This window comes from Neophocaena asiaeorientalis, unplaced genomic scaffold (assembly GCF_003031525.2).
Source record: "Neophocaena asiaeorientalis asiaeorientalis breed wild unplaced genomic scaffold, Neophocaena_asiaeorientalis_V1.1 scaffold39, whole genome shotgun sequence".
Lineage (NCBI taxonomy): Eukaryota > Metazoa > Chordata > Mammalia > Artiodactyla > Phocoenidae > Neophocaena > Neophocaena asiaeorientalis.
In genome coordinates, this window is record NW_020175670.1 from 3671721 (window position 1) to 3688797 (window position 17077).

General features: G+C 40.8%; 1 protein-coding gene across 5 annotated transcripts in view; it reads right to left on the reverse strand.

Moving 5' to 3' along the window:
* The window catches only part of GRXCR1 (glutaredoxin and cysteine rich domain containing 1), a 313061-nt gene that overhangs the window by 59312 nt on the left and 236672 nt on the right, over positions 1–17077 (reverse strand). For 3 of the 5 annotated variants that reach the window (XR_003001320.1, XR_003001318.1, XR_003001317.1), the window contains one exon: positions 2064–2185. Coding sequence is in view for 1 of the 5 variants with exons in the window: in XM_024731758.1 (XP_024587526.1) it covers positions 1943–2185 (243 nt within the window). In the remaining 4 variants the exon portion in view is untranslated. Of the gene's footprint in view, positions 1–1942; positions 2186–17077 lie in introns of those variants that run through there. The other 2 variants (XM_024731758.1, XR_003001319.1) reach the window with 2 other exon arrangements.

Below are 17077 nucleotides of genomic sequence, written 5' to 3' on the forward strand. Positions count from 1 at the left end.
ACTTTGAGTCCTGGTCCTGCCAATTACCCAGCTATGTGTGTGTATATATATATATATATATATACACACATACATATATATACACACACACACTATATACAGTGTATATATCAGTAAAATCCTCAAAATTAGCCTAAGAAAAGTTCTATTATCATTTTCATTTTACAAATGAGGAAATCAGGCAGAGTGATTTACAAATTTCCCAGAATCAGAAGTAGCAGAGCAGGAATTTGAAACAATGCTGCCCCGACTTCAAAGCTGTCTTGCCTCTTAACCAGTGCGCCACAGAGTTGATTTCTAGGGCCTGAGGACTAGACGAGATGACACATATAAGCTGAGAGTATAGTATAGTACTTTTAAAATTTTATTTATTTATTTATCTATTCATTCATTCTGTCATTATTATCGCTGCCATTGTTATGGGTTTCTGGGACCTCAGGGTATATGTTGAAGTGTAAGATAAGAGGCTCAATACTTGAATCAAAATACTTCTAGTTCAGAATCTATCCGTGTCCAGCTCTGGCTAAAAGTAAGATTGCATAACATCACAGCTACTGAATCATGGCTTCTCTGCATTAATCTTTCCGTAAGATGACAGGCAGCCTCTAACAGCCATGGCTCTAGACAGGATATCAGGACACAAGCTCCCTGTAACAAACAGGAGCATTTCCTGCTCTGGCTTTTTCTAACCTTCCCTGGAGGCTGAAGGTTAAGGCCAGGTTTGAAATGAAACCAAGATGCAAGGATCCATCTCTGGTTGACAGCCGCTTTCTGTTCTCTGATCAGTGACCTTGCAGTCAGTCCCAACCCCCTCAACTGCTGGTGTCCCTTTGCTCTCTCTCTTTCCAAACTGCACTCTCCAAAGCCCCCTTTCTTGGGCTTCGTACTGATGAAGCTTGTTCATAGATCAGTGGGGGTTAAAGATGCTAACAGTGCTATTCAAAGAGCAAGGAAGCAGTCATGTTTTGTTGCTGCTCTGGGAGTTCTCTGCTCGCCCGTAAGCCTGCATTTGTGTCTCACGTTCTCGCATTACCAAAATCAAGAATCGTTTTAAACAGATTAAAATTCTGGCTCCGGGCCCCATTTCTTATTGATTTCATTTCACGACTGTCATCTTAGTTTCATTAAGTAGGAAACTGTGTGTTTGATAATGGGGTATAGGAGAATTCACAAATGGATATCTCATATATCCCATTTTTCTTGCCTGCACTAAAAAAAAAGTTTTTATCCCACATGTCAAGCTTCACAATGCAAAACTCAAGTCAACTAAACATTTAAAAACTGTATTTCTATTCAAAAAGGCAATTTCATGCTGATTGCATCTCACCATGACCCTGCAGGGGTGAACACTGTAGCAACACATCATTTAGGATAGAAATAAGTGCTTCAAACCCTTTGGATTGAACTTTAAAAAAATAGCTAGTGGGCTTCCCTGGTGGCGCAGTGGTTGGGAGTCCGCCTGCCGATGCAGGGGACGCGGGTTCGTGCCCCGGTCTGGGAGGATCCCACGTGCCGCGGAGCGGCTGGGCCCGTGAGCCATGGCCGCTGAGCCTGCGCGTCTGGAGCCTGTTGCTCCGCAATGGGAGAGGCCCGCGTACTGCAAAAAAAAAAAAAAAAAAAAAAAAAAAAAAAAAGTTTTTATCCCACATGTCAAGCTTCACAATGCAAAACTCAAGTCAACTAAACATTTAAAAACTGTATTTCTATTCAAAAAGGCAATTTCATGCTGATTGCATCTCACCATGACCCTGCAGGGGTGAACACTGTAGCAACACATCATTTAGGATAGAAATAAGTGCTTCAAACCCTTTGGATTGAACTTAAAAAAAATAGCTAGTATGCTGGTAGCTATGTTGCAAGTTGCCTTGTCATAGCCTTATAGCTTTCTATCAACACTGGTTGGGTTCAATAAAAAAGAAGATTTTCCTTAGCAGATACTCACCCCAAGGTAATGGCCATCGATGAACACGACAGGAAGCGAAGGAGCTTCAGAAACCCGTCGGCATCGTTCATCTAATTCTTTTCCATAGTCACCATTCAGAGCTATGTTTTTCTCTTCAAATTTTACCCGATGGTTTTGGAAGATCTTTCTTACCAGTTCACACCTTTCAAAGGTTGTCCGTACCACACGAAGGCAAGTCGTATAAATCACTACGCGGTCAAATTCTAGGTCAGTTGATGGTTGCTGTAGGGAAATATTATAGTGTAAATATTTTGGCATTTGCTTTCTTACATCTCTTTATTTTAAGACAATTAGCATTTCAGCCAACGTCTTACACATTAAAGGCCTGCAATGAAAGTTGAATAAGCACCATATTTGTCAATTCTAAGACATGTCTTTATACTTTAGAACATCTGTAATTGCAATAAGGATGACAATCAACATAATTTAAATGACATAATTTAATTGACAGTATTTTTTCTGTTCTCAATGGCATATCAGATAATGGCATATCTTTTTTTTTTTTAACATCTTTATTGGGGTATAACTGCTTTACATTGTTGTGTTAGTTGCTGCTGTGTAACAAAGTGAATCAGCTATACATATACATATATCCCCATAACCCCTCCGTCTTGTGTCTCCTCCCACCCTCCCTATCCCACCCCTCTAGGTGGTCACAAAGCACCGAACTGATCTCCCTGTGCTATGCAGCTGCTTCCCACTAGCTATTTTACATTTGGTAGTGTATATGTGTCCATGCCACTCTCACTTTGTCCCAGCTTACCCTTCTCCCTCCCTGCGTCCTCAACTCCATTCTCTACGTCTGCATCTTTATTCCTGTCCTGCCCCTAGGTTCTTCAGAACCATTTTCTTTTTTTAGAGTCTATATATACGTGTTAGCATATGGTATTTGTTTTTCTCTTTCTGACTTACTTCACTCTGTATGACAGACTCTAGGTCCATCCACCTCACTACAAATAACTCAATTTCATTTCTTTTTATGGCTGAGTAATATTCCATTGTAATTGGCATATCTTAAAATTGATGATGCCTCACATGGCATGCCGTGTGGTGAAATAAGGAATGGTTGAATTATTTTCCTCATGTTTTGTAGACATCATTCAACTACAATAGCTGCCTCTTATACCCAAAGCAAAACATGGAACAGAATAGACAAGGTTAGCATTTAACCATTTGAAAATTCTTCTACTCATCAACTTACCAAATTTTACAGCTTTTCTGAGCCAAAATTTACTGGGAATAACAAGATCTATATCATAGGATGGTTCTGAGATTTAAGAGGCATGAAATGTGTGCATGAGCTCTGTTGAATGACAGGCTCCCATGTGCGGTGAGAAGGTTCTGCCGTGAGGAACAGAAGATATAGTGGCTCAGAGAAAGTGCACAGAAACCAGTATCAGGTGGGCAGCAGGTCAAAGCCAGGCATAAAAAGGAAACAAGGAAACAGTACACTGCAATGGAGTGTAAAGAATCGGAGGCTTACACTCTCAAAATGGAGGCAAGCAACTCTCAAAACCAAGGTGAAGACTCCTAAAGAGAGAATCTCTTTTTGTCTATGTTTCCTGCTGCATCAGAATCAGTGACTGCATTCAAACCCTGCCAGCACTGCGAGGGCCTTATCAGCTAGGTCCTGACATCACCAGGGTGACATCACCCTCTTCCTCTTTATTATAGCCTTATTTGAAGGAGACTGAACAGAACCCAACTATATACCATGAGATCAAGGGATACGTGAGTCTCCACAGTGCTACAGTTGTTGAAAGACAACCACACAACTTATAAACTCCTGTGAAATCAAAACTTTGATTTGAAACCACTCCAGATGGCTAAATACTAGAACCAGAAGGTAAGATACTAAGCTTCACCACTTTGTACTCAAAGAAATCAGACCACTCCGCCAGATGGAAACACAGATAGTTCTAGAAAGACATGAAGTGATGGAAATGGCTATGCAGTGGTCTCCACTTCACCGAGAGACCGGACATTTTTTTTTTTTTCCTAATGGTAAAATGTATTAAAGACGTAAGAATCTTTCCTTTCCTCAATAGAGTTTAGAAGCTAAGTTGAAAACCAGAGGCCTGGAGGGGCCAAGCAGGTGTCATAAATGCTGGAGCAGACCAGGAGTAAATGAGATATTAGTGAGAAGCAGGGAGAGTGTCAGTTGAAAGGGAAAAACATAACTCAGCTTCAGGCAAGTTTCAGGAATGTCACTCAGTGTTGTCAGATACGATTATTGTAAATATAAACTTGAAATCTGGATTTTTATAGGAAATTTTCTGCATTCTAAATAGTGGCACCCCATTAAAAAATGTATTGAGACCCCTGGACAAAATATCTGAAGGCTGAATTTGGCCTATATACTGCTAATTTATAACATTGGAAAGGAGAGAGCCCCAGGGAGGTATATCAGATATACCTGGACTCTGTCTCTGGCCATCTCTGTCTTTGGGAAGCTAATGAGCTGTTTAGCCTCAGTTTTCTCGTCTGTAAAATGTGATAATAGTGGTGGTAGCTACCTAATAGGATTGCTGAGAAGATTAAGAAAACAACTAGTGTAGGGCTTAAAACATGGTACTGTGTGCTGAGTTATATACTGCAAATTCCACACTGTGGAATTTTTAAGATTAAAACCACAGGCAAAAATAAATCAATGGAAAACATCAATGTAATTAATGACAAGAAAAGAGGATTATTACTAGGCTTTAGATTAAGAAGCATTGATCTTCAAAAAGAGTAACCAAATGCCCAAGAGCCTCTGGTTCCTCTTCATATTCACAATTATGAACAAGCTGGGAATCAAGGAACTCACTGTAAATGCTGCAGCTTTTGGAAGAGCACCAAACTTCTCTTTTTCCTGATATCTGAGTAATTATGCATTGTTCCTCTGGCTGCAAAGACTGCTATAACTGCATTTGTTTCTACCAAAATGTTCCACTTTTTTCAATAGTACACTTACTTTTGAAATATTTTATAAGAAATACATTTCCCCATGTGAAGAAGTGGGAAAATTTAAGATTGGACCATTCTTTTCTCACACAGGATTCTCTCTGCGCGTACAACATATGCTTGGTACCACTTTTCTGTGTATCTCTAAGCGATAGACATTTAAAAAATAGTAATAACATGAACCCTTATCAAGTGGCCATGTTAGATGCTGTTCAGTGCAAAGGGTAACAAAAAATATCCCTTTGCCTACTGTTGAGGATGAGCTTTGCCTGGAATCAGTGATTCTCCAAGCGTATTGGATATGAGAATAAACTAGGGAGCTTTAAAAATCCCCAAAGCCCAGGCCAAGCACATACCAGTTATATCAGAATCACCAGAGTGATTTTTTTTGAAATCTCCTCTGGCAATCCCAGTGTGCAACCAAGTTCCAGAGCTAGTTGGATACCAGTTGGAAATGCAAAATCATGAGCCTCACCCCAGATCTACTGAATCCGAATCTGCACTTCAACAAGTTCTCTGGGAAACCTGGGTGCACATTACATTTTTGAGGAGCCCCGGTGAAGTCACATATAGGCAGCTTGACTTGTCAGAGAAACTGGGTTTATGTCCCTTTAAAATAACTGCTAGTCATTTATACAGTCATTAGAATAATTTGCCAAACATATGCTAGCCACTATATATATAATGGGGAGCAAAAATTATAATTCCTAACGACTTGGAGCTCATTACTTGGAGTTTAAAGTAATAAAAAAACTAAAATGTTACATAAATCAATATAGAATTACAAACTGTTCAGTGATGCAAAGGAAATGCACCAGTTGTTAGAAGAGGCTATGGCAGAAAGGCCTTTTCTGTTTTAGAGGTCGAAAAAGCGTTTTCTGATATTTGAGCTCTGATTTAAAGGATAAGAAAGAGTTACAGGCATTAACTAGGCAGAGCGCATGGGGAAAAAGTCACAGATAAGTGCAAAGATGTTGAGATGGAGGAAGATGGCATGTTTGAGACTCTGAAAGAAGGTATTTGCTGAAACACAAAGGAGAATTATAATAATACTGAATGATTCTGGACACACATGCAGGATCAGTATCATGTTGTATTTTATAGCCACTCTATGGCCTTTAACCTAAGAGCAATGAGAAATTCCTGAAGGCTTTTAAGAAGGATGGGAGGGGTTTACATATTTTAAAAATAACTGAAGCAGGGCTTCCCTGGTGGCGCAGTGGTTGAGAGTCCGCCTGCCGATGCAGGGGACACGGGTTCGTGCCCCGGTCCGGGAAGATCCCACATGCCGTGGAGCGGCTGGGCCCGTGAGCCATGGCCGCTGAGCCTGTGCTTCCGGAGCCTGTGCTCCGCAACGGGAGAGGCCACAACAGTGAGAAGCCCGCATACCGCAAAAAGAATAAATAAATAAAAATAAGTGAAGCAGGGCCAGTGCAGATAGTTGCACAGGATGTGCACTGCACAAACCTAGAGACTGTCATTATTAGCAAAGAATAAAGGAAGGATGCCCCCAGGGTTGTGTGATTCCACAACTTGAGCAATCGTACTCAGTCTCATTCCCAACTCCCTTGGTCTGAAAACTGAGATTGAATCCAGGGTAAATTCAAGGTAGGAAATATAGTTTATCTAGTAGAATAGGCTATTAAGTAAAATTTTCTAAAAATAATCTTACTGAACAATTTTTTGATATGATTTGAAAGTGGATCTTTCTAGAGGTAGAAGTGGGTTAAATGATTCCTCAAGGTTGTTTCCAGTTTCATAATATCAATTTTAAATGATATTGTCTTTGGATAAAGAAATCCTCTTCTACACTTGCCTCATTTTCTTTCCCTCAACAGATTTGTCAGAGCATTTGGCTAGAAATCTAAAAATATCCCCTTAGTGGTTAGCTGTCCCTCTTCTCCCTTCCTGAGAGTTACCATGGGAATAGCGTAATGAAGGATGGAGGCATCCGAGACAGCGCTAAGAAGCTACTGGGATTTGCAGCCCGCTTGTTCTGAGAAAGCCGACCTAGATGTTGATAAAGGCAAGCTGTTTCTTCCTTTCCATTGATTAAAAAAGATGATTCTTTGGGGTGCCCCGAAGCCTCACAACACCTGCAGCAAACGTAGATGTGTTGGTAAGGGACGGAAATTGCTGTGAACAAGACTAAGGAGGGAGGAGATATGAGGATATATGGATACATATAGCTGATTCACTTTGTTGTAAAGCAGAAACTAACACACCATTGTAAAGCAATTATACTCCAATAAAGATGTTAAAAAAAAAAAAGACTAAGGGGTTACTTTGTAGCCAACGTATGTCCTCAGCTTGCACCTGGTCCGGCAATAGCCACTGTCAAACAGTAAGTTCTGTAGTCACCTAGGCATCCAGGGACACTTCTGGTGGCCTCACATCCACTGGAACTGTCACTGATTCAGGCCAAGGATTAGTCCCTACGGCTCCCCGACAGAGGATCAGCTCTGCGCAGACCCAGCTCCCCGGGCTGGAGCAGATCCAGATCCAGTGGGCTATTTCCACTTGACCCCTTTGACTGTACAGCCTGGTGCCGGTTTGACAAGGCCTCCTGAAATCTGGGCCTCCAGGCAATTCCAGGAACTCAGGTCTTAAACAAAACTTAAAAATATAATAAAAAGTGACATTTTAAAATGGTGATGGCAGACATAATGCTAATAACTTTACATTCACTTAATCCTCCCAATAACTTACATGCTGTAACGGTCTTTATTTATAGATCTAGAAACCTAGGCTCAGACGGGATAAGTGTCCTAGACAAGGTGACAGAGTTAAAGTTACAGCAAAGTTAGAAAATTGGAGCCCAGATACACACCCTTCAAAGTCTGTGGGTTTCTACTGAGTCAAGCAGAACCCTTGAACCACACTGTTGTTTTGCTACCGCTGCCCCAGGATCAGGTTGTTGCCAAAACAGACTGACGTAGACCTAATTCAGTGCCCATGAGATAATACTGGCGATTTAAAGAGGTTTGCCTCTTTACTAAATTATGCGCCCACATTTAACAGTAAGTAACATCACAGGAGGGACACTGTAAATGTTTTTCTGTCTAAAAGGATACCTTTGAAATGGACGAAGTATAGAGAGCTCTTCTCTGCTGTCTGAAGGCAAAGAGGTGAAGGGATTAGCTCAGAGCCATGCAGCATATCAGAAGGCAAACCGGGACTAGACCTATTTCTTGATTATCAGGCATTGGGCCAACCCATTGGCTCCAGGGACCACCATTTTAAATAGAAGACACATGCCTTTGGAAGCAGCGCCGTGGGGCTTTGTAAAGGACCGGAATTTTTTCTCTCTCTCTCCCTCTCCATGCTACTCTGTAAACTTCTGTAGCCGTATGCATATTCTGGGATGCTTCTTAATATTAAATTTAAATAAATAAATAACCCCCCGCCCACCCTTGCTTTCAAATCGCCTTTTGAATTCTCATTCTTGTGCTTAACTACTGTGATGTGAAAACCCACTTTATCCACACCAGGCTCCTCTCTTAGCTTATTTCCTGGATCTAATTCCATTCTGACCACACTCCCTATTCAGTTCTGAGGGTACATGGTGATTTTCTAGGCCAGCGGTCCCCAAGCTTTTTGGCACCAAGGACCGGTTTCGCGCAAGACAATTTTTCCACGGACGGGGGGCGGGGGCGTGATGGTTCAGGCGGTGATGCGAGCGATGGGGAGCGGCGGATGCAGCTTCGCTCGCTGGGCTGCCGCTCACCTCCGGCTGTGCGGCCTGGTTCCTAACAGGCCACGGACCGGTACCGGTCGGTGGTCCGGAGGTTGGGGACCCCTGTTCTATGCCGTATTCCCTCCCACACATTGACCACAAAACACCATGGGGAACTTCTCCATGTCCCGCTGTAAGACACAGGTTATAAAAAGAATTACAATAACTACTATTTGTTGCATGACTCCTGCCTATACATACGTAGTTCCGGGGCTGCAAAGGGGAACTTTATGTGTGCAATGTTCACTTATCATAAGAGATAAGGATTATTATCCAAGTTTTATAGATGAGGAAACTAAAGCTTGAAGATAAACTTAAGGTGTCTAAATACCTCAGAGGAAAAAGGAGCAGGACCAGAATTTTAACCTGGGTCTGCCTCCTATGTCCTTGCTCGTGCCTTAGGAAGATACTACATAACCCTCTTAAATACAACAAACCGATGGGTCATATACCATTCCAGACCTGAGTAGTGAATTGTATACCACAGAGGGACTGTCAAAAGGACTGTCCTAGAAATTCCCATTGCTCATCCTTCCACTTTATTCTAATATCTCTGGTTACACGTCACCCCTCAGACAGACCTTCCCTCATCACCCCATGTAAAACAGACCCTCTATCCTCCAACCCAGTTCTTTTCTTTAGGATACCTAGTACTGCTGGACATTATTGTGTACGTTGATTGGTTTACTGTCTATCTCCAAAAATAAAATATAACCTAAATAAAGCAGGAAGTTGTTTTGTACACAAGAACCTAGAATATTACCTGATACATAGTAGATGCTCAGGAAATACCTCCTGACCTCTTCTCCATACATTTAATTAAAACTTGGTTTGAATCTGCCTCTTAGTAACAGAGTAATCTTGGACCAGTTACTTAACCTCTTTAAGTTGCAATTTACTAATTTGTAAAATAGACATCAATGCCTATTTCATGGGAATTTGTGAGGATTATATAATTTAATGAATAGAAAAACCCTTAACATGAAGCCTGATGCATAATAAACACTCAACAAATGCCATTTCTTTATTATTAATATCATTAGTACAAAATGTTTTGGACACACACCAGCAGCACTATCACCACTATGATTATAACCAACAAGTCCAAATTCACACCTCAGAAGTCTGAATGTGGCAAAGTTTAACTTCAGAATTACACGATGATGAAAAAATAAATCTCTTTAATGACTTAGCTTACCACTTACATTTGTTTGGATGTGCCATCAATTCTGAGAGTGAAAACAATAGAGGAGACCATGCATATAAGATGTAATAAAAATCCCTCTTTGTCTAAGTTCAGCTGCCCTCTGGGTGGCATGAAAGAAACACGTGAGTAACAATCTCTGCATGCAAAGATTTCTGTAGAGAGTATTCTGTTTTCATAATGCTCCAAGATTATGGATTTCATTTTATATCATTCATTATATTTCATTTCCTTTCATGCTTCAGAAATTATCTATTTGTCCAAATCAATTACTGAGTTGGCCTAGACATTAATTGAAAAGTCAATGAACCTAATGAATCCTCTAGACCAAAGAAATACATTTTTCCAGAAAGTTAAACTGAAACAATACTGACTTTACAGCACATCAGACTTAATTGGAAACGAAGGTGTTCCCCACCTCATGAAGACCTTAGAAAGGGGTCGCAGTTCTCTCAATTCTGCATTATTCAAGCACAGGGAGGTTTCACTTGAACATCGAAATTTTTGTCTTCTCTTTAAAAAACAGAAAACTTGACAACACTAGCTTTATTGCATTCCTCTGCAAAAGTAATACCGGGAGCTTGACAGCAACAACTCCCTTTAGATGACACATGTCTCCTGTTGCCACATTTAATATCATTCCTTTATATCTAGACAACATCTCTCATTAACATTGTCTGCATTGCCCCTTTAGATCTGAGTTAGTGATGTCATATCTAGTCCATACGCACACTTTATATGGGAAGAAATTGAGACTCACAGTTTCAGTATTTGAATCAAACTTTTTTAGGAAGCAACATGTTGCAGTGGAAAGAAGATCCATCTGGAGCCATGACTTTGGCACTTAGGAGTTGCATAAATTTGGAAAAATCAGTTTACTTTTCTGGGACTACTTTTTCTCTCTCTCTTATGAGTGTAGCTATAATCTAGCCCATAAGGGAGTTGTAGGATCACAGGTAAAATGCACCTGAAGACATTGTAAATTATAAAACTTTACAAACACACCAGCCATCATTATCCCCCAAAGTCACACAGCTGGGAGAAGAGGAATTAGGATCTCATGGAAACCACCTTCCTCCCAAACAAAAGCATCTCTCTTCCAATATGAATAATTTGGTTTCTATAGAAATTGTCACAAACACGATTTATTGTAAAGCACGAAGCAATTCTACTCATCTCTGCAGATAACACTAATATTGAGGTGAACAACAAAATCATCATTTCAGGACCATCCAATCCCAAAGTGATGTGCTTGCCGCAGCGAAAAACCAGGCAGCAAATGAATCAGAAACGTCCTACAAATGGAGGCATTGAAAAAACATATTTTCCCTCTCATCCTATGAAAGGTTCAAGTTGCAAAACCAGAAGAAACTGGACTAAAATGTTGAACAACAGCATCAGAATAATAAGCGCTTAGTTCTGCCTTGATCATTTTCATAACACCTTTCATCTTTTTACTTTATACAAACCCTTGTGCTTTCTTAAAGGGAAAGGTGCCCTTTATCTTCCACTCTCCCAAATATATACATATGATGAATAAAAATCAAACAATAAAAGATTAAAATCTTTCCGGATTTTCTACATCAAAGAAAATGCCTGAATAATTGGCTAAATGTAGTCAATCCCTTTTAGTGGGTTAGGAAGTGATAAGAGTCTACTTTGGATTTTGAAATACCTGCATCTCGTCTCAGCTTGATGCTTTCACAAATTCCGGTGTTACGAAGAGAAGTGATCTCAGTCTCTGTGGAACTCCCAGAGTAGACTGAGAGTCTATTTCAAAGGCAGAGGACACTCAGAGGTTGAGAAAAGTGGACCCAGCCTCAGGCAAATCCCTCATTCCTGCCTCCTCCTCAGGTTTCCAGGTTTAAGCCTTGATGTCCCTCTGACTCTTCTGAATGTCAGTCTCAACCTCCGCTAAATATGCTCCATTCCAGATTCTAAACACTGTATTTAGGGGAAGAAACTGCTGGACAGCACTGGTGGGTAGCTTGGAAGTTGGCACATGAAGCTGATACATGTATTTTATGAGCATCAAGTCCTTTAATTCTGAAGGAAATAGGTACTATCATTATCTTAGCTCTTCAGATGAGGAAACAGAGAAGTAGGTGACAAGCCTATAGAGAGACAGAGAGATACATAGATAGATAGACAGACAAATAGAGATAGATTAATTTTAACGTCATGGATCACAGGTTTAGGAGCTAAAGGACTTCAGGTTACACAATCTTAAAACAGACAAGAAACTTGGAGATCATCTAGCCCAACTTGAACAAATGTATGACAGTGTCAAGAGTACACTCAAACCTCTGGTAATTGGACTATTGCGCTTATTGACTTCCTATAAACACACAATGAGGGTAAGGCAGGCATGAAACACATTGTTCTTTCAAGACCTCGATACAGTCACTTGTGAGCAGCACTCTTCTCTAAGTTGCTGCTGAAGAAATGGAAAGAGTATAAAAAGTGTGTCTAGTGTGTCTCATCTCTCTTTTCTACTCCTTCCTACCACTTACCTTGCAATATGCCTTGCCTCCAAATGTCAAACAAGCCTAAGAAATTGCTCTGAAAACCAGACACGAAGCATGATCAAATGAGGGAGGTACTTTGTGTTACATGAAAAGGAAAACAGAAATGAAAATCTTGAAATTTCTGCATAAAGCCAGAGGCTGAATTTGTCTGTGTGCTCCACAAAGGAATCTAGCTAAGTCTTTCAGTTCCACTTCAAAGCGCACAAACGAATACCGGTAAGATTTCAAAAGCAAGAAAACGCTGCCTTCCCATCTCTCCTCAGATTTCCCCAGATTAGGTTGCTTTAATAAAAGGAACTAAATTGTGAGGCACATGAAACCTACAGAAGCAGATGTCAAGAATAATACTCAAAACCTTAAAGAACGTATTTTTTCAAGTACATACTGTACTCTTTGGGATGATCAATGTAAATTTGTAAAGGAAGTTTAACACTTCATATTGATTGCATATTCAAATACGAAATAAATGCAGGTGTTTTGTTTTGTTTTGCGGTACGCGGGCCTCTCACTGTTGTGGCCTCTCCCGTTGCGGAGCACAGGCTCCGGACGCGCAGGCTCAGCGGCCATGGCTCACGGGCCCAGCCGCTCGGCAGCATGTGGGATCTTCCCGGACCGGGGCACGAACCCGTGTCCCCTGCATCGGCAGGCGGACTCTCAACCACTGCGCCACCAGGGAAGCCCAACGCAGGTGTTTTTAAACAAGATTGATCACAGTATTATCAGAAGGAAGAAAACAAAAATATTTCTGGAAATGTTCTTCACCCGACACTTTGACACCAGAACTCTTTACTGGAGCCGATTACTAGATTTTGGAGATTCAGTCATTAGGAAAGAGATCTGCTTAAATTACTGAAGGAAATAATAAGTCTCATTAGGTGGAAGATTTTATTAGCAACAATTTTATTCATAATTCAATCAACACTGGAAGCAGAAAAAATATTCATTGATGATTTCCATGCTACAGGCTTTATAGCAGATGAATGCATTTATTATCACTATAATTCTCACAATGTGCAATGCAATAGATATTATTATTCCATTTTCACTGACAAAGTAAATGAGTCACAGGGAGATTGCAAACTTGTTCAAAGCTCAAAATCACAAAAATCTTTTCCCACTGACACATATAACATCCTTCTCTCCTAGACTTCCTCTTAGATGTCTGGTTATTCCTTCTCCATGTTCAGCTAGGGTCTCTCTTTTCCTAAGAATTCTGGTTCTCATGGGCTCTAAGCTTGGTCTACCTCCTTCTCTCTGGATGAACTCATCCAAAATTTCAATAGTTAACTGAAGGCTGTGAACTCCCAAGGGTATATCCTCAGCTCAGATTGCACTCCAGCATTCCAGATTGAAGGTCCGGTTATCAATGTAACATCTCCACCCGGAGAAACACACCCCCTCTACCTTGCATTGAGGATGCCTGAAGCTAGCTTCATCATTGCCACTAAACCTATTCAACCAGCTGCTGAAAATCTGGGGAGGTCCTGATTTCTCCAGCGCTTTCCCTCACCACCCTCCGTGTTCTACAAATCAAGTATCAATTCTTTCTTTTTATGTTTCAAGCCTGTCTCCTTCCCTCTGTCCCCACTCCTCCAGTTTTAACTCATGACCCCACTATTCTCGTCTGGATTACAACAGCCTCTTAACTTGTCTCCATGCCTCTAAAGTAGGCCCTTTCTATCCATGCTCCAGAATGCATAGAAGAATCTGATCATGTCATTTCTTGACATAAAATAATAATAAACGACTGCTTCCCATAGCTTTCAGGATAAGGTCAAAATACTCACCTATAAAGCCCTCTGTGATGTGGCTCTTATCTTCCCCCTAGCATTCTTTCCCATGGCACACCTTGCCCTGTACTGATTATCTGACTAATATTTATAAGTTTCAACTATGTGCCAAATTCTCCAACACACCAAAACACGCCATGTTCTTTAGTACCCCTGACGTTCGTTCTCTTATGTAGTCCTCGTGCCTGGAACACTTTCCTCCATTGTTTCCCCTTCCTTCTCAACCAACACAAGTCAGGTCAAGCCGCATCTCTCTAGGGAGCCTCTCCCACTCCTCCCTCCAACGGGCTGGTTGCTGCCCAACTTCTGCATCCCATCATGCACTCTGCACCACCCCTTCCTCCTTTACCACGAGACTATGAACTTGCTGGGATCAGTGTTTGTGTTATTTTACATCCTTTACACTTAATAGAGTGTCTATTAAGAGGCACTAAGCACATGTTTGTTGAATGAAGAACAAACCAAAATTTGAACTTAAGGCCGTCGGATGCTTTTCATCTAAAATAGGCAAATCAATAAAACCTCACTAGAATATCATCAAACTGATGGCAATTTAGGGGAACACTTACAGTGTATATTTTTTCTATCTCATTAACAAATTTTTGACGTAATAATGACTAATTTGTTCTTAGCAAAATGCCCAAAGCGAAAATGCAGGTTGTTGCTGTTGCTTGGCCATTCAGTAGGTGTAGATAAGTCTGGCTAGAATGATTTAATAATGGTTGTCTCTGATTAAATTGAAACTACGTTGCCAGGCCAAGAGCTGCAAGCTGAGAGTTGCACAGCAGCCAACAGGATGCATTCAGAGAAATCACCAAAGGCCTCTTTCACTTGTCCTCATTTTATGTTTTTAACGACATATGGAAGAGAAAAAGACTAGCACTTACAATTAAAATGAAATAATGTAGTTTTATTCAAGTTAATGATGATTCTGTGAAGTGGTACTCCAAAATATATATTTGTGAAGCAAGAGGTAGGATAAAAACTGATAACTATCTTTAAAATAAAATAGAGAGCATCATTTTTCTCCAGTAAGATGTGGTTAAACGCCTGTGCAGATGTTAGCCGTGCCTGAGGAAAGCCTAGCCTGTTGGTCTTTCATCAACATCCACGTCTACCTGGTAGCACTTACTGAAATGGTAATCTAAGAAACAACCACCCTTTGAAGAGACCAATTTACAATCCCCAACCTGCATTCCACTGTCACATCCTCAGCCAGCCCTGGGAGAGAGAAAGCATCTTTCTCTCTGGTTCCCAAGCTCTAAGAATCTAAGTGTAGAAGGTGACAAACATGGTTCCCATTGCCCCCAAACGTGGAGAAGAAAGGAAGAAAGAAGCAGAGATTAAAGAAAGATTCTTGACAGTATTTCCACTTTTCTTTCCATCTCCGTTCCTGAAATGGCTATGGTTTATTACATGAGTCAACAAATAAATTCCTCTTTCTGAGTTTTTTCTTTGAGTTGGTCATGTTTCTGCTGTGATCAAAGATACTGTTGTAGCACCCCAGATTTCAGCAGATTCCATAAACTTTAGTGATTACATTCTTGCTCTCCAGAAATAAAAGCCTTTCCAGAAACAATCTTTTGTACAGAAAATCAGCCTTTTTATCAGTTTCCACATGCATGGGACATAGCCCATTTCTACACTCATATCACCTAGGCTTGAACAGAATGAGGGACTGAAGACCTCAGGAATGCTTGGCCGATCTCCTTCCTCTTGACTTCATGGTTTCAAGAATTCCGAATTTGGAGATACAACACCTAAGTTGTGACTCCCATCTGTGCTAGTCTGTAGTAAAATGACCTATAACAGATTGAGTCCCACATCTGTAAAACAGGTAAAACCCTCCTGCATCTACGTCACCCAGCTCGTGTGAGGATCAAAAAAAAATGCACAGCATTACTATACTTTTTACAACTATACATAAGTAACTGCTCTTAATTACTGGTATTTCCCAAGGCTAAGTCTTGAACCTTTGATATCTTTTCTACAAACTCCTTCCCTTGAAGGACTAACCTATTTGACTGCCTTCACTACCACCTTCCTGCTCCTGGCTCCCAAGTCAATACTTTTTTTCCTTTCTACTCATCTGAGGTAGACTAATGAACATTTCCTTTTTTTAAATCCTGACATAACCTTAAGCTCAGCAAGTCTAAAATCTGACTTTTCCCCAAATCCATGCTCTCTCTGATCTTCCCTCTCTGGCTTTTGTCTGTCCATCTTCTAATGGGTCCTGAAGTCTCCATCCTTCCTTTCTATTGATCAGATCCAAACATAAACCAGTTTCTGTTGGGCCATTTACCAAGTGTGTACCTTTTCCATTTACTGCAGCAAATTCAACTTCTGATAGACTGAAGTATCAGAATGCTTTTAATGCCCAGCCTGCAAGCCTCTTCAGGACTATTTTTGTTTACAAGCTCCAAGAATAGGAGACCCGCCTATATCCCCACAGTGTTCGGGTCCACAGACCCTACAACACACACCTGTGACTCTCTAACTGCTAGTTTTCTTTTGGCTGGAAGTTCTAAGGCATTTACCATCACCTGGGTGCAGCTCTCAGCCAGTGATTAATGGGAGTTGGAGGATGAATATCCCAGATTCCCTGCCCCTCTGAAGTGTGTTCAGTATTGTAGGATTGAGCTCTAGTTGTCTATAGCAGTAACTCCTCAATATCACCCTGTATTTTCTTCCTGCCATCTCTGCCTCTCCTACTGGGGCTTCCTGAGATCATTTCCCAAATACATTACATACATTCAAATCCTTGCCTGGGGAACCCAATCTAAAACAAATACTTATCCTTGATGGGAAAATTCCCCTCTCCCCAAACACATTTTTATTCTATTTTCATCTCCTAGATTTCAAAGCAATGTTATCTTAGGTCTCCAAGCTTTCCAAAGGTCTTAGTAAAAT